The sequence below is a fragment of the Chelon labrosus genome (assembly GCF_963514085.1).
Source record: "Chelon labrosus genome assembly, chromosome: 3".
NCBI classification, from domain to species: Eukaryota; Metazoa; Chordata; class Actinopteri; order Mugiliformes; family Mugilidae; genus Chelon; species Chelon labrosus.
The window spans coordinates 15,951,631-15,975,715 of NC_140339.1; the positions used below are offsets into that span (position 1 = coordinate 15,951,631).

General features: G+C 43.3%; 2 protein-coding genes across 4 annotated transcripts in view; both read left to right on the top strand.

Moving 5' to 3' along the window:
• Positions 1-9,620, top strand: part of nkd1 (NKD inhibitor of WNT signaling pathway 1) — a 32,687-nt gene extending 23,067 nt beyond the window's left edge. The window contains exons 5-10 of the mRNA XM_084541774.1: positions 880-983; positions 1,118-1,213; positions 3,015-3,162; positions 4,034-4,115; positions 4,539-4,666; positions 5,288-9,620. Coding sequence (XP_084397900.1) covers positions 880-983; positions 1,118-1,213; positions 3,015-3,162; positions 4,034-4,115; positions 4,539-4,666; positions 5,288-5,820 — 1,091 coding nt within the window. The 3' untranslated portion in view covers positions 5,821-9,620. The remainder of the gene's footprint in view (positions 1-879; positions 984-1,117; positions 1,214-3,014; positions 3,163-4,033; positions 4,116-4,538; positions 4,667-5,287) is intronic.
• A 9,149-nt stretch (positions 9,621-18,769) lies between these two features.
• Positions 18,770-23,808, top strand: nod2 (nucleotide-binding oligomerization domain containing 2). 3 transcript variants are annotated; one of them, XM_084574465.1, is made up of 10 exons: positions 18,770-18,885; positions 19,034-19,583; positions 20,023-20,149; positions 20,282-22,061; positions 22,189-22,272; positions 22,360-22,443; positions 22,560-22,643; positions 22,722-22,805; positions 22,974-23,057; positions 23,193-23,808. In XM_084574465.1, the coding sequence occupies exons 2-10, from the start codon at positions 19,098-19,100 to the stop codon at positions 23,440-23,442; spliced, it is 3,063 nt and encodes a 1,020-aa protein (XP_084430591.1). In that variant the 5' UTR covers positions 18,770-18,885; positions 19,034-19,097; the 3' UTR covers positions 23,443-23,808. The 3 variants fall into 3 exon arrangements, with proteins under 3 accessions (XP_084430591.1, XP_084430592.1, XP_084430590.1); XM_084574466.1 differs by having other exon boundaries at positions 18,806-19,583; positions 23,193-23,276; positions 23,523-23,808; XM_084574464.1 differs by having other exon boundaries at positions 18,806-19,583.
• The last annotated feature ends 277 nt before the right edge of the window (positions 23,809-24,085 follow it).

Sequence of the window (24,085 nt, forward strand, 5' to 3'; positions counted from 1 at the left end):
CCATCTCAGTGTGAACCAATTGGGATATGTATTCTGTAGCTAAGAGCTTACAACTATTATTGTGTGTGTGTGTGGCTGATTGAAGAGCTGTTGCCATTGGAGAATTAGTGCTGTCACAGTCCTGATGTTTCTTCATTCTGAACTGGATCGACATTTTGGAATCAAATAAATACTGCTTCAGTATTTAGTATTCAGTATTCAGTATTTAGTAAAGAACTGCCACTGTCTGGAATGTTTGTGATGTGTGATGTGAATTAATGCGATGCCTAAATATCGGAATATGGCATTCATTGAAATTTCTCAGTATTGGTAACAAAGGTATATTCTGTGGACTGGTAGAAACACTGAAGTATGTCCTTGTATCTTTTAATGCTGTTGTGACTTGACGCCACGCTGGCATGAAACTGTTTGTCTCACTGTACAAACAATGTCCTGACAAAGTAAAAAACAATCTTTGCTTTGATTTTCTTCAGCCTTTGAGGGTGATCATAAATCATATAAATATGACCACCGAGTTCAGTGCGCCTGACAAGCCAAACAAAGTCTAATGACCTCTGATTTGCAAGTTTGTGATAACGAGTATGTATCTCCTGGCCAAACCCAATTAAAGTGCTATGCTGCCTTTGTAATATTCACTATTAAATACAATTTAATGCAATTTGAGAAGGCAAGCGGTGAGAGGAACTTTGGCTGTGTAGCTTTATGTCCAACCAGAAGCCCTTGAATGTGTGACACATCTTAATTGCAAACTCGGATGTCAGAGCTTACAAGAAACACTTGAAGGCGACGACATATCCTCAGGTTGTGACTGCACCCAGCGTTTCCATCCTCAGGCTCTCTCTTTTATCTTTGTGTGTGTGTGTGTGTGTGTCATTGCAGTGGCTTTACCCCCGGAGAAGACAGACAGCTGCTGTGTGGAGGAGAAGATGCAGGAGAGGGACAGCCAATCTCCCGCAGGGCCACAGAAACAGCTCCAGTTTGAAGTGAGTGTCAACACAGAACGGGACATTTATTACTTCCCCCTCTGGATGAAACTAGGGCAATGGCAGGACACACACACAAATACACGCTCACATACACACTGTATGGTACTGAGTTCGTTGTCGTGCTGTTGCAGGAGTTGGAGTGCGCTGTCTCTGTGGAGGAGGATAACCGGCAGGAGTGGACCTTCACCCTCTACGACTTTGACAACAACGGCAAAGTTACCAGAGAGGTAAAATTCCTGATTCCAGCAGGAGTTAAGAGAAATGACTTCTGACCAATGAATAAGGAAATAAATATAATAAAGAGACAAGAACTGCGTCCAAACATCACACTAGATTTGTTTACAGTGTTTAGTTTGTTTCATTTCCTGTTCACTCAGTTTTTAAGTGATTACTGCTACCCAGCACCTTACTTGTGCAGAGCAACATCCAGCCTTCGCCTGGAATAAAAATCAATATCTTCCCCCTTCACTTTTGCTGGTATCGCCACACCCAAAAGGAAAGTAAGAATATAAGAAGCCTGCAACTCAATCGCACTCCCGAAAACCAAATCCAGCAAAGTCTGTGTGCTTGCGCTCCTGCGAGGCACCTTGTGGCTTGCGACTGCCTGGTACAGATCTGAGAGAACATCCAGAAAGGCCCGTGTTTTTGAGAACAACTTGAAACAGCGCAAAGAGACTGGAGCTGTCCTCTGTGTGGTTGGCTGTGCCGTTTTTTTGGCATTGCCTGTGGCTCCACGGCTCATGAGACGGCAGGCGGCGGCTTGGAGTGGGAAAGAAAAGCTTTCTTCTCCAACTTCTTTTAATCCCTTCACACAAGTAAAAAAGAGAAGGAAACCAAAAATGACACAGGAAGCTTTTATTTTATTTTATTTTCATTTTTCATTTTTTTCCTTATGGTTCGTCTATGTCTGAAACCAGTATGTGGAACCGGTCCCTGAAGAATTCATAATAGTGTTTTTTATGAGTCAGAGTGGAGTAGCGAGTGAAAATCATGCAGTCTTTGTGTGGCGCAGGCTTAATTCTCTGCAGTTCTGTCAAAGGAGCTCTATGTGTTACTTCCTGAAGTAAAACACTTGAGACATTTCAGATACAGTACGTGGCATGATTCAGTTAATTTCACTTCCAAACTAGGTGAACCTTTTATGGACAATTAGAATTAGGTTTGCTATGAAAAGATCCAGCATAGTTGCTAACTCCCAAGAGCGAGTCATTAGCTCAGTATAAAGCACATAAACACTCATCTGTGCAAAATATATCTCCTAAACAGCTGCAAGAGAAGCACAATTGTATGTGCTAATTAAGCGCAGCAAATGTGGTCACATGTTCTGAGATTTTAATTTGAAAGTACCAAGATTATGGTGGTGGTTATGGTTATTTTTCTTTGTTTCCATAATCTTTCAGTCTCTTGCTTTTTCTCCGCCTTCCCTGGTCTGAAATTGAGGTCAGCCACGACACATTGCACGCTTGAGCGTGTGCTTACGTGTATTCGAGTTGATGTGTACATATCGTTGCTCATTTCGCTCGAAAGTGGCCACAGATGTTGCTCTGCATGCAGATATAATTTCAGTGATTTAAGGAACAGTCAAAGTGTAGAGCTCACGGCTGTAATACGACTCATATCAGGGCTGACAGTCAAGTCAGCCTCCTGTGCTACTGCCAAGACGTTTGTTTTTATGAATTTATAACTTGCCTTTACAGCCAGCCTGATCGCTTCACTTGGAAAGCTGAAGTAACTGATGTCAGTGCGTTCTCTGTTCACCGTTGTCTGAGCCACTTCTCTGAATTCTTAGCCAGCACGATATTTATTATGTATGGTTTTAATGCACAAAGCCACAGATTCTTGGTTAGAGTGTCGTCATGAGAATAGTTCCCATGTTCCTCATCTTTTTACCTTTTTTTTCCTGTAAAATATATGTGCTGAAAATGCGCTAATGTCACTAAGAATCAACAAGATTCTTTTATACTCCGTTGTGCGTTGAACGCTCAAAAAGTGCAGATGTATCATAATCTTACTCCCTCTTTCCCACAGGATATCACCAGCCTGCTCCACACTATCTATGAGGTTGTAGATGCCTCCGTCAACCATTCTCCGAGCAGCAGCAAGACGTTGCGGGTCAAGCTCTCGGTGGCGCCTGACTCCAGCCAGCGGTGGAGGAGCTGTACGCAGGGTGCAGCAGGTAAAGCTCACGTTAACACAGTGGGTGGGAGCAGCGGTGAAGACGGGGCACTTTGGGGTCCCCCTTGTGTTGCCTGCTGTCAGCTCACCCAGAGATGTGTTTGTTGTCATGCAGAACGGCGGCTGCTTCAGGCCTGTCAGAGCTTTGTTCCTTGTAGTCTCGGCGTCGCTCCATCTCTCCTACTCAATGGGGTTCATTTTTAATGATGGGGGGAGTGACGGAGCCAGGAGAGCCCCCCCCCCCACCCCTTCCCTGAGCGCCTTCAAATACACTGAAAGAAACCTTAAGAGATGCGCCGAGTCCTTTTGATAACCACAGCCATTTTTCTTTTCTCCAAAGTTCCCTTTTTTCCCCTCTTCTCCCCCTCTCTTTGTCCCCCCTTCTCAGAGCTGCCGGGAAAATATAGCTGCGTTCAACTTAACTTTTCTCACTGACGACTTGGTAAACAAGTAGTCAGGGAAAAATATCTCAAAAAGTATATATTCCTGTGTGTTTGCGTCCTATTGTTTCGGCTATAAATATCTGTCAAGAGATTCAGAGGGAGCAAGCTTTGAAAATATTGCCGGTTGCCTTCATGCTAATTTCAAACTGCATCAGATCTCACGTCCTTAATAAACTATTTCTGAAGTGTGCGTGTTTTTTTATTTCATTCCACGTCTTATAAGCGGCCGGGAGTTGAAAATAGAATAAATGAAGCATTGTTGTTTTTCCTTTTCTATAGATCTTCAAAGTAAAACCCCAAAACAAAGGTTGCTTTCTTCTGAGGCTCATGTGACTGTTGTCGTGTGCGTGTGAATGTATGTATATATGCGTGTATGTGTGGCTGTTTTGTGGTGCTCTCTTTGATAATAGCCTCCTGTCTTTCACACAGACATGTCCCACCCCAGAGAGAAAAATGACAAGAGCACTGAAGACCCCAAGAGTGCAGACAAGAAGTCTAGAGCACTCCTAAGGTAAGCCCACCTGACTGTACACAGCACACAACGCTATTGCTTGTGGTGGAAGAAGAGTATACATCCAGTTTTGAAATAGAAACGTTCTCATAAAACTAATCTAGGGTCAGTGGTTGTTTAACGTCTAATCCACACTTGGGTTCTGTAATAGTCATCTACTCTTTAATTAGTTTTGCCCAAATTTATGTCCACTGCACCGAGGAGGAGTAAACAGGGGAGAGGCAGCTCTCTTGCTGTGCTCTTCACTTGCTCCCAGCCGAGGTTCAAACCTGTGATTTTCCAATCACAATCTCACTTCTCTAGCAATTATTCTTCCTCTCCCTGATCATAAGGAACACTTGTTTTACTTTCTCCAAACACTACCATAGTGAACCTCACTGGCCTAAACTGCTACCTAATGAGAGGTGCCGCTTGTGTCCACAGGCGCCACCACAGTGACCACCACACCCAGCCTGGCTGCCAGCGCCACTGTGTGGATGAGAACCTGGAACGCAGGAACCACTACTTGGACCTGGCAGGCATCGAAAACTACACATCCCGCTTCGGAGCCGGTGAGTGGACCTGGGCCAGTGGGGGGAGAGGGGAGGGAGAAATCCAGACTGTGGCCCTTTGAAGCTGCGTCCAGGGGCCCTCATTACTGCGGCACCTGCTTGGAGCCATTAGGTGGAACTACCAGCCCACTGCGCTCCTCGCCAGTACAAACATCTGGGCTCAGGCAAGCACAATACATCAAGTGTTGAAGGCTAAAGTCCATCAACAGAACGGGCTGGTGAGAAGTGAAATATTAGGTCTAATAACAGCAGCCTTGATCTTACGGTCGGCGATGACATGTGATTATTTTAATGTTGGTTCTGTGAGGGAAGTGCTAACAGAGATCTGCTCTGTTATATCGTGTTGTGTCAGGGTTATCTGAGTGAAGAAAGATCTTGAAATGAGGCTGCTAGAATCATTTTGTCAAACTTTTAAGTAGAATTTTGTCAGAGAGCTGTTTGCGCAGTAATTGGCACGTAGTGTTATTTTGCCTCTGTTTAGATGTCTCCAACCATTTTTCTTTCTTTTTTTTTCCGGGTGCCCGTATAATGTATTTTGCCTTAGGATGTGAGTCCTGTGAGAGTGTTTTGGTTTGCAACTGTTTAAAATAAACACCTACTGTATGCCTCTCTCCCTTACAGCCCCCGCAGCGGAGCCGACTAAAGCAGAGCCTCAGACCCGGCCATCCAACCAGACACGTTCTCGCTCCCATGAACCAGAAAATGGCCACTCCCATTCCCACCATCGCCGCTTGCAAACGGTTGTGGACGCTGTTGTTCCAGAGAGCCTCCACCCCGCCCGGCCACGAGGCCAAGACTCAGGAAAACACGCCCTTCGTTCACCTAAGACCCACAGCCGCACACCACCTGCACAGGTCAGTGGCAGGGTGATGAGGAACCGAGGCGCCCCCCCTCCTCCGGCTCTACCCAGCCAGACGCCCCCTCATCAGTCTGCAGCCCCCTACCGTAAACACAAGCAGCGGGCCAAGGAGAGCCAGGGCTACCGGGCCTTGGGCTCTCTGACAGCTCCGGGACAAGTGGTGGAGAAAGAGCATGTGAGGGACCTGCCGAGTGTGCTGCTCTACGAGGGGGGGCTGGCACAAGTGGTGCAGCGGCATGAGCATCACCACCACCATGAACACCATCACCACTATCACCACTTTTATCAGTCCTGAATTTCAACTCTGCCTGGGATAGCTCAGCACTCCTGCAGACAAACACACCCAGGCCAGCAGACACTGACTGCAAGGAGCTTCCTCCTCAAGAACTCTGCAGTCAGCCCTGCAGTCACATTGTAAGGAGGATCATAGGGAAGGGCGTCCCAGTGCTGAGACAGTGCTATTAACCAGTGTTATAAAGAGGTTGGTGAGACTTACAGAAGCTTGGGTATGCAGCAGGACGGTGATTCAGGGCCACAGCGCAGTGGTACAGGACTGAGGATCACGGTGGGGCTCAAGAGGAGGCACAGAGGCATCGATTCAACAAACACCTCAGATGTTCCTCTTCCCTTGACTCTGTGATCCTCTGCCTGATGGACTATACAGCTCTAAACCAGCGCCACACCCGTTCCAGACCACTAAGCCAAAAGGTGTTTAAGGAGGGACGAGAGTATGAAAGACTGTGACGTACAGATGAAAATATATGAAGGAAACCTAGACGATGGGAGAGTGTGTATGCGTGTGTGTGAAACATTGTCTGAATGTGTGATTATAGTCTGAGTGAGTGCGTGTCTGGGTGTCACGACACTGGTGTCTGTTGAAAACCACTTGAAGTGCGCTCGTGGGTGCGTGAGTATTTAAAGCAGGCTGTCAAGCGGGTTTTTGAAGATGAAAATGAAGATTCTGATTTAAGCTCGCAATACCCCGTAAGCAAAAATGGGAACGGAAATGTTGAAATGCTATAAAGTTAAAAAAAAAAAAAAAAAAAAAAAGAAAAGAAAAAGAAGAAGAAAGATCCCAAATCTGCTGCTACCTCTAATTTTATCCTGATTCTTCTTGTAATGGTGACTCTGACTAAGCATTCAGAGGTTATTGTTTTCAAATCGCTGGGAATTTCTTCTTGAAAGAAGAGAAATCGTGTCACGCTCTGCAGTACTGAAATGTGGAAAAGCTCCTTACATTTATTAACTAACCTTTGCTGTACATAAGGTATATGTTGTTATCGATTTTATAAGCTTTACTGATAATGTGATATCTTTGTATTCACTATCTGAAGCTGTTATGTTTGTTTTTCTTCACAACCGCATTTTTATTAAGACCACTAGGAGCCTCATTTTAAATAGAATATGTGCAACACTATTAGTGACCCGGTCTCACTCACTCACTCCCCCATTCTCTGTCTCTTTCAACTTATTCTCATTTAACTATGACCCAGTACTTATGGCTAAATGACTACAGTTCTCAGACGTCTTGTTCGGTAGCTCAACGTCACATCACAAACAAGAGTTAAAGTACACCGGGTTGACTGTATTGTACTTCTTACAGCCGTTAACCTATAAAGTTCCTGCTCTGCTCCCGAATCCCGACAGTGTTTGTACCAAAACCTCTTCTTTTATTTGACTGTCCGAAATGTCAGCAGTTGAATCACATGCTTGAGTCCCATGACACCTTTAAAAGATGTCGTGATCAGCCGGTTAAGGTTTGGTGTAATATTTAATCAATTCTGGACCTTGGCCTTTATGGAGACATTTTTACTGTTATTTTTTTAGCAGGGAAATGTTTGGCCGAGCACGCATTCAGTGTCCCAGCAGCACCCAGTTTCAGCTACATGTACTCGTACTTCGCCCCGCACCATGGTTTTCTGACTAACTAGTTGCGGCTCTGTCGTCCTGGCTCAGGGTCACACGGCTGCTCCCTCTGTTTCCATGGCATCTTCCTGTCCCCCAGCTGTCAGCAGGTCTTTCACCGTGCCGCCATGTGGCCTCCGCTCCCAGCCAACAAGGCTCTGTTTGTGGTGCGGCGGGGCGAGGGCTCTTTCAGCTGTCTCATTCCTCCGGTGCTGGGTAACACCGGGCCCGGCCTGCAGACTCCACTACAGCCATAAGTCACCGCTCCTGCCCTCCTGCCAGCGCCAGGGGCCGTCTGTTCAGCCTCTCCCATGATGCCCGATAGGCGATGCCGTCGATGGGCAGAGTTCCCCAGAATGCTTAGCTTTACCAGTGTCACCTTGATGTGACAGAAGCTACTGTCACGTGGATAAACAACCTGCCCTTGTGCAGCTATACTTATCTGTGATGGCTTAAGTGCCTTGCTCAAGGGCAACTTTATCCACTCGTGGGAAGTGAGTTGTCAACACATGGATTGTGTGAAACAGACCCTCGGGCCCCCAATTGTTGAAATGATTGTGTTTGTCTCCTGTAAGGGTGTGCGTGTGTTTGCGATGAGCAGGAATGCAGTGCATGCCAGTCTTGCCCTCAGCCCTGCGGTGTCCTCGCACAGCTGCAGGACGTACTTTAGCAGAGGCACCAGTCAGACGGGACATCTCATGGGACGCGGTGGGGAAATCTGCCTCGTTCCCAAACGGGGGTCACAGCTGCGCTCCATATCTCAGCTTCCTCACCTCAAACTGCTTTTCCTGGACAACAAGTCCACGCTACTGTAGCCCTCACGACACTGTAACTCCTTTGTCAGAGCTTTCACCTCACCCAACAGCGACGATGATACCGATCCGAGTCTCTAAATATAAGCCGCGTGGAAACGGCCGACTTGTTGTCTTAACTGACAGCAAGCGGGCGACTGTTCCTCCTGCAGGGTGGTCTGATTCGACATGGTGAGGGAGGGCTTCTGAAGGAATTTGGGTGAGTCAGACCCGCAGCCAGGTTGCAATTTTTAAACCCCTTTTCCTCAGAGAAAGGTCTACTGAATACACACAACTCCCTACGTCTTTAACGCCCTGCTCACATTCATATATTTACCTTAATTCACGTTAGAAACCTCAAAGGTGCTTGATTAAGGCACCTCAACAGCATCTGTTTGTCATTAAGACTTTTTATAATTTAAAAAACCTCTCTTACCTCACACTGTCACTATCCTTCTACTGTCTTTCATCGTACCAAGCTAATAGACTTATATTTTGTGAGGAAGAAAAGTCATATTCAAGCGTTTTTTTTTTTTTTTTTGTCATTTTATCAGCAACCAAGTCATCATTGAAGCCTCTATATCCGCCAGAAGTTACTTTTTTATTCATTTATTTTGCAGGTTATTGCTCGAGGATGGGCGTCGCATTACAAAAACATAATTATTTCAGAACTAACTTCAAACTTCAAATCATGTCCCACTGCTTTCGGTGCAGCTGTCCTGGTGTTTAAGATTGTCAGTATTCAGAGTCACGTCTCCATGTTAAAACAGCATCTAATGCACCGCTGATTTGCTTTGAGAGAACCTGATGTATATAGTGACCTGCGGAGAGGTTAAAGCAGCATCGCGTAGAAAGAATATAAGGCTTATTTATGATTAAATAACCGTCAAGCTATCTCATTTGCATACTGTCAGCTACTGTAGTATCCGCCGTTCCAATCCCACCTAGCAGGGAGGAATAATTATCTCCAAACACACACACACACACGCACACACACACACGCACACACATGGACACACCTTCACTCAGTGTTTGTTGTAAACTTTAGGCCTAGCTGTTCTCCTCCCTCCCCCCTACTCCCTCTAATATTTTTCATGACTCTGTTTAGTTTATATTAGATTGTATTTGATTAATTGCTTTATTTATTTGATAGCAGATCTGTGCCAAGGGAAAATACCCTTTTATTAAAGTATGAACCTGTTCCTTATAAACTGACAGTCTTCTGGAGTCTTTATTTGATATTGGTGCGCACAACAGACACACAGTACGTACGATGTCACGGTCATATTTGTTGAAGCATGAGACGAAAGGCAGACGACCATGCAAGTCTGACTACTTACAAAATGTCTGCTTGAAACGTGAGAGTGTTTTAATGCATTCACATTCAAAGACACACCTACTTTTTAGAGCTCATTGTTAAAAAGTGATGTCAGACTACAACTGCTTTTGGTTCGTCTTACTTCGGTACATAGGAACCTTTCGGAGTAGTTTATATAGTATACACTTTCTTTGGTATACCTGTCTAGTGCCAGGTTGGATTCAAAACATCCTTAATTCTCCATGTCATTGATTCAACAAGGTGCTGGAAACATTCCTTAGAGAGTTTGGTTCCATGATGGGAATCTTTGGTTCTTGGGCTGAGATCTGGTAACCGTGGAGGTCATTTGAGTGCTGTGAACTCACTGCCATCTTCAAGAAACCAGTTGGTCCTGTGGTCATAAAGGGATAGACATGGTCAGTTTGGCTGTGGAATGTAAACAATACTCATCTGGTACTAAGGAGTGCAGCAAGTGCACCAAGAAAACGCCCCACACCACAACACCAGCTGCAGCCTGGAACCACTGACGCTTTCTTTTACTTGTTACGCCAAATTCTGACCCAACCATCTGAATGCTGCAGCAGAACTCAAGACTCATCAGGCCGGGCAGCGTTTTTCCAATATTCTGTCAAGTTTTAGCTTCAGTTTCCTGTTCTTAGCGGACAGGAGGGGCGCTCGCTGTGGTCATGGTTATAACAAGTGGTTATCTGAGTTACTGTTGCCTTTCTATCATACTGAACCAGTCTTTCCATTCACCTCTGGCATCAAGGAGGCATTTTTGCTCCGAGAACCGCTGCTGCTGCTCACTTGATCCTTTCTCTTTTTCAGACCATTCTCTGTAAAACCCTAGAGATGGTTGCGTGTAAATAGATCAGCAGTTCAGCCATGTTCAAAGTCATCAACTTTCTTCCCCATTTTGATTCTCAGTTTCAGCAGATCGTCTTTATCACGTCCATATGCCTGAATGCACTGTGCTGCTGCCGTGATTGGCTGATTAGATATTTGCTTGAAGTAGTAGTTGAACAGGTGTATCTGATGTGACCTGGGGGTTTACATTTCATCGGCTTCAGAGACTAGACGGATTTTGATGATCTCATTCAATACATTCATGTAGTTAAAGTCGGTTGCTTGCAGCAGCTCACCACTCAGATCAACACACATCCACATTTAACAGGAGAAGGCCGTGAAGAAATGCGTGCGTGCGTGTGGTGACGTAAATCTCCTCTCCGCTGTGTCTTAACCGGTGGTGTCACAGAGGGTTCCCAAATCTGGCCGACCACAGCCAGCTGCTCACCATGCCACGCTCTCGACATGAACACACACTTTCATCTGCAGCTTAGCAGCTTATCTCTGGTCATGGCGACCGCAGCGACTCTGCCTCTTGGCACTGTGGTACGGCCTCCTCTCACGGACGTGGCTATTTGTGCGTGCGAGCCGGCGAAACCCACAGAACGCGGTTCAGTCGTTACGAATGGATTCTATTGTGGCGCAGCTCACCAGGTTATTATTACCGCTGCTTTACACTTCTCAGCTACGAAGAGCGTCAGCCATCCATATCAGAGGTGTTAAACTAAGTGGTGACAATTTTAATAACATGATCCCTGTGAATGACAATGTTTAGGTATTGTGAAATAAATCCCTCAGTCTCTATTCATGTTTTACTGAAGAAGGAGAGCACTTTTTTTGTTTCATAACTTAATAAAGTAACACTTTTATGCAGCTACAGTGTGCCTGCAGCCAGAAACAGATAACACAGAGATGAAGGATCTCCATGTGGTTACCATTCATATCAGATGCACTTTTAAAGTCACCTCCTATATTAAGACAGGCTAACTTGTACTTTTATATTTCAAAGATGTATAATTCTGGTCTGATGTGTATCATTAGGTGCATACAAATGAACAGAGGATTAAGATATTCTCTGCATCATCCTCCACTGACAGAAATCCTGAAGCGTATTAACCAGTTCAGTCCTGCAGAATAGTGCTATTTGTTGAGAAAATGTGAGCACGCATTGAGTTTAACGTTTTTCTCTTTCAGAAACAGAAAAAAACTGCTCAGTTGATTTAAAGACTGTTTCTGCAACCCAAACAAACGCCATACTTGCTCTGTGTGCGGGTTCCTTGCAAAATTTGCCATAACTAATGAAAGCCATGACAGCTGAGCACTTGAAGGGAAAGGAAAACACAAGTCACAACCACAGTCCTGACCTTTTTGTACGCCAAATCTTTTGGGCACTTTATGAAATCGAAGTTCTCATGGAGCTCGAGGGAAAGGTGAGTTATGCTTGCCTTACATTTAAACTTAACTCTGCAGAATAGTACATCCACGGACACAGAAAGCAGCAGGCCTCAGGCTCCTCAGTCAGTGCTGTTGTAGGTTAATTTGTGCTAATTAAATATTGGTTAATGCATTTTGCTGTTCATGTTATCATCAGGCTTAAATGAAAACAATGGAGCAAGTTATTATTGCTCATAAAAGCTGCAAAAGTAAATAATTGACACACTGTTATGTAACCTAAACAATAAAAATAGACTTGATCCTTCCTTTGATGTGAATTTAATTGTCCAGTTCTGGCTCTCTCTTCCATTTGCAATGACATCAGCATAACTGAAATGTGTGAGCTGTCACGACACAATTTCCTAACTCTCAGAGTTATAGCTGGCAAACGTGTCCTCTGCTTAGTCGTTATGGCAGTCAGCGCAGGACATCCCTCACATCAGCTGGTAGTATCAGTTCATCCTCAGCTGTGAAAGAGCAGTTGTGATCCTTGCTTTACACCCAAAGTATCAGGAACTTTTAGTTCCAGGAGCAACTTAAAGGTTCTTCGAGATCTTCAAATTTAAGATGGATCCAGTAGGTGGCTGTATCAAAGAGTGTAGGAGAGGAGGATTAACACTGGGTTAATTGTGGTTTACTGGCTTTTAAATGGGGTCCTTCAGCGCTGGAAAAGAACGAGCAGTGGCAACAACACAAATTCGAAATGCTTAAAATCCTACACTTAAGATATGCAATGCCACTTCTGCAAGCTACTCCCCCAAAGTTCCTGAACTAACCCTAAGAAAACAAACAAAAAAAACGGAAACCACGCTTCAACACGTATTATTCAACATGATGCGTCACAAAAAGCCCCCAAGCCCCCCCAGCCCCCAAGGTGTCAGTGACACCTTGGGGGCTGGGAACCGTACTTTGAGAACCACTACTCTGCAGCACTGATGACCACTAGTGGATTTGCTTAAGCACTGCACTTGCACTTGGCCACTATTTAAATAGAGGTATATTACAGATATGAAGGTTTCCCATCCTGACTTATGACGATTTCAAGATGCTACTCTCATCATCAAAGTCTCTGTGGCCTTTTCCAAAAATTGTGCAGTGTGAAGCTGGAGTCCTAACATGAGTCGAAAGCTCAAGGAGTTCAATGTAAACCAGCACAAAGGATCCGTAGGTGTTGATGGATGCCTTGATTCTCAGCTGAAATGTGAACAAAGGTCAACGGTCTGAGTAAAGGGCACGCGGTCGTTTACAGATGAACCTCTCCAAAAGCAATTACAGCGAGCAATTACTCCGAGACACAGCTTGATCTATGGAAAATAAAGAGCAGCAAGAGCTGAGGACCGCTCTCTCTCAGTTCTGCACATCACAGAGGTATTTACAATCCTTTTCATTCACTTATGCTCTAATAAGTCTAACGGTGCCCAAGAGGAAATTAATTTGTGGTATGGAAAGTAAAAATGATCTAGTGTAATTATAGCTGATGAGTTCAACGCAGTAGGATTGTTTTGCCTTTTAGAAAATGAAGATAAATTGCCTAATGTAAAGGTTGACTGTTTATTCTTCACAGCTAGTTTAATGCAATTATGCAGACAATAATAACCAATTTTCTTTTTTCTTCCATGTTTGAACATATGGAGAGCAATTCCACATCGACTGGGGCAATAATAGGATAAACCTTTGGTGCGCACTTGCATTGTGTTGTATTTCGTGTTGTTGGGAGACATGGGTTAGAGGGAATGGTAGAAATAAAACCTATCTCTGTGTTGCCACTGGCAAAAAAAAAAAAAAAAAAGTGATGATATTGACTTAAATATGTGGAAATGAGAGGCTGCCATAATATGTCCTGTGTGCTTTGTTTCCAGCAGATAGGCAGAGAGCTTTGAAGTGTGGATTGGCACAGCAGGGTGCTAGCTTCTGTAAAGGCAAGATGCTAAACGCTGAGGGATGAGAAGGACACGAGGTAGTCTATTACCAATACAGGAGCAAAGAGGGGGGAAAAAGGCAAATCCAATGATAATGTACATCTGTTCCAGTGAATTTATGAGCTTTGAACATTTTTTCATGTGGGATAAGTGGATCTTTTTTTCTTACAGAATCTCAGAACTTCAAAGCAGATTCGCTTTGGATAATGCAAATGATCGGAATATGCCGGTTCCTGCCTACTCAAGAGCATGAAAAGAAAGAGGGAAAAGAGAGAATTACAGCTAATTGCCATGACAGCCTTTTATGTGCGGAAAGAAGGGCAAAAATAAAACACTTCAATTATTGTCAAGTTCATTCAATTAGGAAACAAGCTGACAAAGTGTTAAAGTTCAGTGGGCCTGACCCAGTAGCCATTTGCATTAAATGTCACTTTTCACAGTCAACACTTCCCTTTGTCATATCTGGTGAAATTATAATTAGCAGGATTAAAACTCACCCTCTAATCATCATGCTTGGCACTGGAGAGAGGGGCGACTTTGTTCAGCTCTGAGGTTGTGGCGGACGCAGCCGGGGGGTGGAAGTTCATCCTTCCCTGGTCCAGTGTATTATTGTGCGTTACTGCATATTTGCCCTATTATTCCCAACCTCAAGCCCTTCAAATACCCATAAAACATCTTCAAATCAAAGATTAATGGTGATCAATATAAAAGTGATTCACAGTGAACAGCAATAACAGCCAAAAACTGTGCAATAAGAACAAAAATGTTTTGTAATATCTCAGCTTAATGACAGGCTTCTGAATCCCAGTAATGTCATCTGTGTCCAGGATGGATTTTTAGTCTTTCTGTGTCTTCACCAGCAGGAGGATGTAAGCAAGAACGTTTGACACATTGCATATGTGTATATACACCGATCAGGCATAACATTGTGACCACCTATGACTCCAAAACAGTTGTTACTCATCAGAGAATGGACATGGGCCTTCTGACCCAACTACTAACTACTGGCCACATATTCTCATACGGTATTATCACAAAAAAAATAAAATAAAAAAAAAATACAACACCAACAGCAAGTCAACCAAACCACAAGATGGTTTTACTTTATCTTGAGTCAGACTGTAGGTTCAAATTTGTATTAATCCGCTGCTGAAAATAGTCCCCAAGAATTTCCTACTTAATAAAACTAAGGCAGCGACCAGTTCTTTCAGTAACTTAAGTACTTAGTAAGACCTTACTCGAAACAAAAAGACAGGGAAAAGAGGAAGGTTTTTTATTTTTTAGTTATGGGATTCATTCAGAATAAGAAAAGAATAATGCCAGAGTTATCTTTTAAGCCTTCAAGTAAGGGGATGCAATTTACACCAGTAATGTTAATTCTAAAGTCTAAGCCTTCCAATCTCATTGTCAATGATGTTGTGTTCTGTGCATTATTAGATGATGTATAAGCGTTAACCTGAGGCTGGATTTCTATGTGAATATCGTTAGTCATAATGATGTGACGTTCTGAATGTTGCCAGCTTAACATAAAGACGTGAATATAGTCTGACTAATCGTCTATTTGCAGTGACTTAAACTGCAACGGTGGTAAATTGCTAAAATCAGAAAAGACCGACCCAATAAATCCCGTCACAGTCATGTTTGTCCTTAAATGCATAAATTTATATGATACCCAGTATAAACCCTGTATTTTCTTCTAAATAGTTCCAGTCAGTGGTAAAGATTTTTTTTTAGTTTTTTGTTTTTTAGCTTAAATCCAATGGCAGTCTGGTTGAACTTCATCACATATGACACTCATTAAAGGATATTTTGAAAATACCATCACTGCGATATAAAAAGGTAGCAGACTATTTTCTTTTCCAAAGAGCAAACTTTTCCAAAGCGCAAATCTGCCGTCTGGACTTCTAGAGACCTACTCCAGACTTCTAGAGATAGCAAATGAATAAAACAAGGCTCCAGAAAGTTGCATTGGTTTTTAGTAGATCATTGGAGCTCTTTCTTTTTGCAACATCAAAGGGAGCTGCGGCTCTTTGATGTGGCAGCATGCTGTTTAAGGTACAGACTGAATGGAGAGATGTCAAGCTGCAAGGTGCCTCTGTAGTTTACGTTGAGTGCTGCAGAGAGCCGCAGATGAAAGGAGCAAACAGAGTTTGATAATGAATGTCCAACAAGTAGGACCCATCTCAGACAGCGCACGCTCAGCGGGGTGCCCGCGCTAACCTTGAGCACAGCACCCTAAAACCTTGGGCAGACGCTGGAGACCGGCCTCCTTCAACTTGGCTGCTCTTGCAAAAAAGGGGAGCTCTCAGATGTGAGCTTTAATCTTCCTGTCAATTAAATCCTGATTGACACACTCACCCGTACATACACATGGTCACGCACACGTGCTCCCCTTAATCAGTCAGCTCTGAACGAACTGCTTTCCACTTCCTCTTCTTTCTGGCTTGGAGAGGTATTTTCTAATTAAATTGTCAATCCTTCCATTGAGTCAGTCTGTGCCATAAATCTATGTATTGCTACAGTACGGCTATACATTATCTTCTAACAGTTAATGTCTCCATTAGTTACTGTAAATGCGGTAATGAACTTTTTTTCTAACATATAAAACCTGGTGTAACAAACCACTGTCTTTATTGTGATCCAACAGCAAACATATAAACTATATAATATCCAAATTTAGTACTTCTTTAAAGATCGTACCTGTGTTTTTTTCTGCAATTGTGAGCTCTGAAAACATAATAAAATCGAAAACCTGAATATCTGACATGTACCTATTTACATACTGTATGTTTATCTGTCTTGAGTTATTGTTAGTGTGAGGCTTTAACAAGCTAAAGTCCTTTTAAAACCATACCATTGAAACACTGTGTGATGCAAACACGGTTAGTTGATTCGTTTGGGGGCCAGGCATACGGCTGTTAACAACAACAACTCACACCATGTAAATGTATGTGTGCTGTTACTATGTGTTCGCTTTCTCTTAAAATGATTAATAAACAAAAAGGTTAAGTTTTGATAATGTTACTTTTCAAAAACTACATTGATTAGTTTACCATATGTTCTGTATTGATATTTTAATGGTGCTGCTTGTGTGTGGTGCAGTGCGGCATTCTGTTAAAGTATCAGAAAATAAAGGGGAAAAAAAAGAAAAGAAAAAAGAATGCACTGACGATGAAATGTGCTGATTTGCTTCTGGGAGTTCTGAGCCTGGGAAACCAATCAGTAGACACAGAGTACATCAGCGCACCTGGCGTAACACTGAGCTCTAACACATGTGCTTTTGATATCTGCTCAGAAAGAATGCACAGCGTTTAAACGGCTGCAGCCGAGGTATTTCATCTCTGCTATGAGAGAGGGAAGGATCCAGCACTGGACTTCAGTGTTATTTACTGACATGCAGTTTAAAAGTGACTCGGCGGATGAGGTTGTTTAGTGCTGAGCAGGAGTTTTATTTGCCTACTGAACTGACTCGATCAAGACTTAACTCTCATGCCCAGTAAACTGCAGGCTGGGGAGCAGATTCCCCATGCTTACGCTTAAGTTTAAGCCGACCCATGCATGGGTCTATTGTGAAAAATGATCACTCACCCACTTCACAATATACTGTAAAGTGAATTAGAATAACTTTTACTACTATTTAATGGTTCCTAAATCTATTCATGCCTAATAAAGCATGCATATACAGTAGTCCATATGCGTGAAGTTGGAGTCACATATTTTCCATGTTCTGACAAACAATGTGTCAAGGATTCATTTGCAAAGGAGGACAGAAATACTCTGAGATGTCTTCTGGGATTGTGTCTTTGTTTCTTATTGACAATTTCTTGCCTTCTTTCTTACCCGTCCAAACCTCTCTGCACCCCCCACTGTGATATAGATGACAGAACTCCACCTTAAGAGCTTCATGTAGGATGCGAGACAGAGAGCACTCTGCATTACACTCCCCTTGGTAGAGTTGCCTGTTTCTTAGACAAGAAGAAGAAGAAGAAGAGAAACTCCCCTTTGAAAGTTTCATTTCAGCTCATTTTTGATTACTTCTGCCATTGTGTGTGTGAGTTTTTTTCCCCTCACAGGGCACAGCAAGAACACACAGTAAACTAATCATGGTTCTCAGGAGGAAGCTATAATAACAATGACGATAAATCGCGTGACTGTCCAAATAGTCATTCTGGCACTTATTTTATCTTGACATCAAAGACTACATGTGGAGCAGGGAGCAGTATGAGCTGTTTTAAAGTTGTGTTTTATATGCACTTTTTGAAGTTTACATCAGATGCACAGCATGCAGCTGAGGTTGCACGCAGTAGCATTACTAGGATACGCTGTAGATTGAGTACAATAGATGATTGTGTGTTTTTTTTTTTTTTACAAATCTCCTTTTTTGGAATCACTCCCCAACCTGTGAATATTTCTAATTAAATCTCTGCACCTTGTGCACAAAGAGAAAATTTGGATGATAGGAACATGACAGCTTCCAGGACACAGAAAAGAACAAAGAAATGTGATTAAAAGAGGAAAAAAAGAAATGTGTCAAAGGGTAGAAAACACAGAAAGTCTTGAGCAAATCGGGTTGGTTTAGTTGAGCAACAGCTCCACCAAGTGGCTGCAACACTGAACTGCGACCAGACCTTCAGTGGTGACTTTTTTTTTCAAAATGTAAATTCAACCATTCAATGTCAGAGCTTCTGCTTTTTTTTAAAAAAAAAACAAAAAAACAATTAATTCCCCCTCTAGGAGGATGTGGAAATGTAATCACCTTTCACTGTACAGTGCTGTCGCATGTGGCAGACTACTCTTAACCGTCTTTGAATATCGTTCAGCTATTTGTGAAATGCTGCTTTGGTTCTGTTTCAAAAACATTAGGGAAGTGACGTTGCCTGTTAGTCCTGTCAGAGTTTGACTTTGGATGTTTCTGTTCATTCGTTGGCAGCATTTACTTTCCATCTTACAGGAGGGACTTAATAGAGCAAGTTTCAGTCACAGCTGCGGAATGAGGAAGAGGTAAGTCTGTGTTCTGCAGTTCCCTTCCCTCATGACACATGGAAGCTCTTTGTTTTAGAGATTCTAGTGTGAGCTTTAACTCTACAATGACTCTGCTGAGGATGTCCATGGGGTTGTTCTTGTGTACCTGAACATGTTTTAAATGAGTAAGTAACAATTTACACAAACATGGGCTGCCTGTATGTAACTACAATTGTAGGTATGGCGTTTGCGTGCCCGCTTTCCTGCTTTGTCTAACGCAAAATTGTGTAACAAACCCTGAATGAAACTGTATGTGGGTGTGTGCTGTGACAGGTGGTGGCACTGGAAGCAGGAACAGTAAAAGCTGGATTTCCTGAGCATGGGCTGACATGAAAGCATGTTCGCTCAGGAGCTTGTGCTGAAACAGCGGACAGAGATACTGCATGCACTGTGCAGCAGCGGGTCAGCTGAACATTTAGAGAGGATTCTGGATATACTGCTTGCCCAGGGGGAGCTCATATGGGAGGAATACCAGAACATACAGGTGCCGGGAAGGGCACTGTATACCAAAGCCAGACATTTGCTTGACGTGGTTTATACAAAGGGCGTGAATACGTGTGCACTCTTCCTGGCTGCTCTGAAACAGGTGTTGCCTGACGCACAGGAAGCTGGCCTCTCTTTGTCAGGATGCTGTTCGAATCTAGAAGGAAAAGAAGAAAGTCAGAGCACCTCTACTCAGACTCTTCTGGCTCAAAGGCCAGACCTCGTCTCCAGGCTTCAAGGCTGCATTAATGGTACTCTAGAAGCTCTTGTCGGAACAGGGCACTTCACCTCAGCAGACTGCGATGAAGTGAAGCTACCTATACGCACTCCCACTCAGCAGGTACTGATAGCAACCATGTCACATACACATCAGCGTTTAAAAGTGGCTTGACTTGTCATTGTTCTTTAACTATGAAACTGCATACCTGATTATTGGCATGCCAGAAAAAGAAACGTCAAGCTTTTCTTCCTTGCATGTGTTTTTCAGACTAAAGTTTTTGCTTAAATATATTCATTGCCATCATATTATTCAGGTTTACCAGTGCCGATTCAGTATGAACTGTCACTATTGCATCTATTAGACACTACTGCATCTGTAAAAGCTTTTACCTGCAACACATCCACTGACATCAGCATTTAAAGTTCAGTTGGGGTCTCCCCGCATCTCTGACTGGATGTCTGTTGATCTAAGTTTTAGCAATAACTGAACAACTGCATTTCCCAAAATATTAAACTATGCCTTTAATAATGAACATGTTGTTGCTCATGTTGTCAATCAGGCAAGGTGCCTGCTTGACCATGTCAGATCCAAGGGAGAGTCAGCGGCAACAGTTGTCCTGCAGTATATTGAGCAAACACAGGAATCTGGATCCTCACTGAACCGGGAGAAATTGACTCTTTCCAAAGGTCAGTTATTATTACCATCTTGCTGAAAATGATATGACAAGATCAATTTTAGAGAATATACGTAGATTAGGTACAGTATGGATAAAGTGATAATTATCCTAGTTAATCTTTTGTGAATACACTTTTCCACAGAGTTCCAAAAGTACCAGAAAAAGCTGAGCAGCTCTGTGTCTGCCCAGTCTTGCTTTCTCAGTACTTATGGAGGGACAAGTCACATGTCTCTGGACGACATTTATACTGAAGGCCAGCTAGAACTAGCTCACAACAGTACTGACGTCCATGGACCCCTGGACCTGGAAGACATAGTTGGTACGGCAGGAACAGTGAACAACGAAGCCGACACTGTGCTGGTGTCTGGGGAGGCGGGCAGTGGGAAGAGCACCCTACTCCAGAGGCTGCACCTGCTTTGGGCTCGGGGTGCAGCCCTCCAGGACTTTCACCTTCTGTTTCCATTCAGTTGTCGCAGGCTGAACTCAGAGCAGCGAGAACTGTCCGTCCAAGAGCTGCTGTTTCAGCACTGCTGCTGGCCAGACAGGGAGCAGGAGGAGATTTTCCAGTTCATCCTGGACCACCCACATCTCATCCTCTTCACTTTCGATGGCCTGGATGAGCTCAAGCAGGGCTTTTCAGATGAACACCGACTCTGCTGCCCCACCCAGCGTGCACCTGTCCATGTGCTCTTGTTCAACTTAATCCAGGGATCCTTAATGAAGGGAGTGCGTAAAGTGGTCACTAGTCGTCCAGAGGCAGTGACTCCCGTGTTAAAGAAGCATCTTTGTAAAGAGGTCCTCCTGAAAGGCTTTTCCCCAAGTGGGATCGACTGTTTTGTCAGAAAGCATCACAGTGACACCTCTGTAGCTGCTAAGGTTTTGCAGTCCTTACAGACAAACACTGCTTTACTTGGACTTTGTCATAGTCCAGTCCTCTGCTGGATTGTCTCACAGTGTCATAAAGAGCTACTAGGCTGTGGAGAAGGCAGCCCACAAACAATCACAGATATTTACCTAATGATCTTACAGCACTTTTTCCAGCACCAAAGCCCCTTGATGAGCACCAAGAGGTCAGGCTGGCTACAGGAGAACCTACAAACCGTCTTGCATCTAGGCCAGCTTGCCTTTGAAGGGATAAAAACCACCTGTTACATCTTCTCTGCTACAGACTTGGAGTCACGTGGTGTAACTGAAAAGGATGTCTGCATGGGCTTTCTGATACAAAGCAGAGATATGTCCTTGACTGACAATAAACGTTATGAATTCCTTCACGTGACAATGCAATGTTTCTTTGCTGCTCTCTACCTTGTTTTGTCGAGTACCACTGACCGTTCAGCTATCCCTAAGCTCTTTGAGCTACAGGACACGAGGGAGACAGGTCTAAGCAGTGCCTGCTTCGGTGCATGCTTGCCTTCCAAAGACACAAATGAGAGGGTTCCAGAGGGGGACACTATTGCAGCAGAAATACCAAATCTGCAAATCACAGCCACCTTTGTGTCTGGACTGTTATCTCACCGCCAGCAAAGCCTGTGGCTCCACTGCTGCTCCAGTGCTATTATGGAGAAGAAGGCCCGACAGGTGGCGAGATGTCTTTCCAAAGGCATGCAGCAACACTTTAAGTCCATTCCTCCACCTGTACAAGGAGAGAAGAAGAGCATGCATGCAATGCCAGGGTTTGTCTGGCTTATAAAATGCATCTATGAGATGCAGGAGAGCAGGATTGCTAAAGAAGCTATGAGTAAGCTGGAAGTGGACCACCTGAAACTGACATACTGTAACATCGGTCCTGTTGAGTGCACTGCACTTGCTTATGTGCTCCAGCATTTAAGAAACCCTGTAGGCCTCCAGCTTGACTACAACTCAGTGGGTGATGTTGGAGTGGAGCAGCTTCTTCCCTGCATGCACATTTGTAATTCTCTGCAGTAAGTGCCAGAGTTTTTAATCCTTCCTTTGTTGAATTTCTTTTAATTGCAACTTCCAACATTAATGAACCATCAATCATTATAGTGAAAAATCGTATTATATTCATGCTTAAGTGTCTATTATCAGTCTCAGGAACAATAACATCACAGATGAGGGCATCCGCAAACTGATTGCTAAAGGTATTCAGTGCGAAAGCTTCTGCAAAATTGCGTAAGTATTGTCAAGATGATTAAGAGCCATGAAGTTAAAACTAACATTTAATCAGTTACTTTGCGTCATGATTTTGCTTCTCTCCAGGCTCTTCAACAACAGGCTCACTGATGCTTGCACGCAGCACTTTTCTGCTCTTCTGAAGACCAAGCAGAATTTCGTTTCTTTAAGGTCAGTACATGCGGTTTTTGCTGCAGTCAGCAGATATGACACTAATTAGGGACTGTCCCAATAACAAAGTCTGACTACTGTTAAGAATAGCTCATTAACATCTTTATATCTTTCAGGCTTGGCAACAATAACATAACAGCAGAAGGAGCAAAGCAGCTGGCAGAGGGACTGAAAGTCAACCGTTCACTGAAGTATTTAGGGTAAAAGTTTTCCTGCAGAATTTCATGGACTATAAAATTAGATTTTTTTTCAATATACATATCTTTCTTTATTTCTAGTCTTTGGGGCAATAAGATAGGTGATGCAGGAGCAGAGGCCCTTGCCAACGCCCTAGAGAACAGCAAATCTCTGGTGTGGCTAAGGTAGTATTTGCTTTCAATACTTTCACATGTTAGGTATACTTAGACAGTGTGGAAAATGTATTACAAATGTGAAAGTGTTACTGTGCGAAACAGGACTCTAGATCAGCCGTACAAAATGTTTCTGGGGGTTGCAGGTTGCATTACAATTATGATTTTGTGTGATGGCAGCCTGGTAGGCAATGGTGTAGGGAGTGAGGGAGCGTGTGCTCTGGCCAAGATCATCAGGAGTAGCACATCACTGGAGGAGCTTTGGTAAGTGTTGGAGACAACTGTGCTTATATTTTAGTTGTCCATGACATTTGCATTAACCAAGTGGTTTATTTGACATTCATGCACTCGCTGTTTGGTAGCACTTAAATTGCTCCACCCTCTTGTTTCCTGTAAAAGGTTGACAGAGAACTGCGTAACCAGAACAGGAGTGGAATGTCTGATTCAAGCTCTGCAGCACAACGCTCATGTGAAGTCAGTATGGTACGTGAAACACACCAAGCCAGACACACCCACAAGTACTAAGATTCCCACTGTTTCATATGTGGTTAGTGTGTGCGCTATTGGTCGTTTGCACCCTGAATTTGGGGCATGCATGGCCCAAATGACTGATAGTTTCATTGCCATGAAAAACTTCCATTGTGGTTAAGATACCGGCTTCAAACTTTGTTTCGACTTCCAAATTGCATTGTCATTGATTAATTTGTGTCTGTTTCTTTTAAACTGGAGGCTGAGAAACAATCATCTCAGTTTGGAAGAGGTTGAAGAAATGACTCAACGCGAACCAAGACTGATCTTCTGACATTTTATCAGGTCGGCCAAGGACTGTGTGCTGCAAGGAATGTTTCTATTAACAATGGGATATATTTTCTATTAAAATGTTATTATTTATTGTATTCATTTTGTTCAGGGTTTATCCAAATACACAAAACACTGTCACTACTTCTACAACTGATAATAATATTATTAGAGTTGGTTTCTGTTTTTTGTATTTCTTGAAAATAAATGATCAGTCGTAAGTGGTGGTAATGAATTGCTTAAGAGGTGTACTTAGATTTTTCTCGAGTTATTCAGATCTCTCCACCACAAATATATATTGCATGTTTTACTTGAGGACAATTATAGTTTCAATAAAAGAGACGATCTTCTTAGAAATGACGACATACAGTAGCCTGTTGTTGTAGGTAACACTGCCTAACAGTATATAAATAGCTTCACTTTAGCCAGATGCAAGATTAAGTTCTTAATATAGTAATACAGTTTAATTATTACAATAGTGTAATCCATATAGT

What these genes read in the sequence shown, in the direction of transcription:
- nod2 (XM_084574465.1), top strand. Translation starts at nt 19,098, where the DNA reads ATGTTCGCTCAGGAGCTTGTGCTGAAACAGCGGACAGAGATACTGCAT. An exon ending in CACATTTGTAATTCTCTGCA is followed by an intron (nt 22,062 to 22,188) that starts GTAAGTGCCAGA and finishes GTCTATTATCAG; the next exon opens with TCTCAGGAACAATAACATCA. An exon ending in CAGAATTTCGTTTCTTTAAG is followed by an intron (nt 22,444 to 22,559) that starts GTCAGTACATGC and finishes TATATCTTTCAG; the next exon opens with GCTTGGCAACAATAACATAA.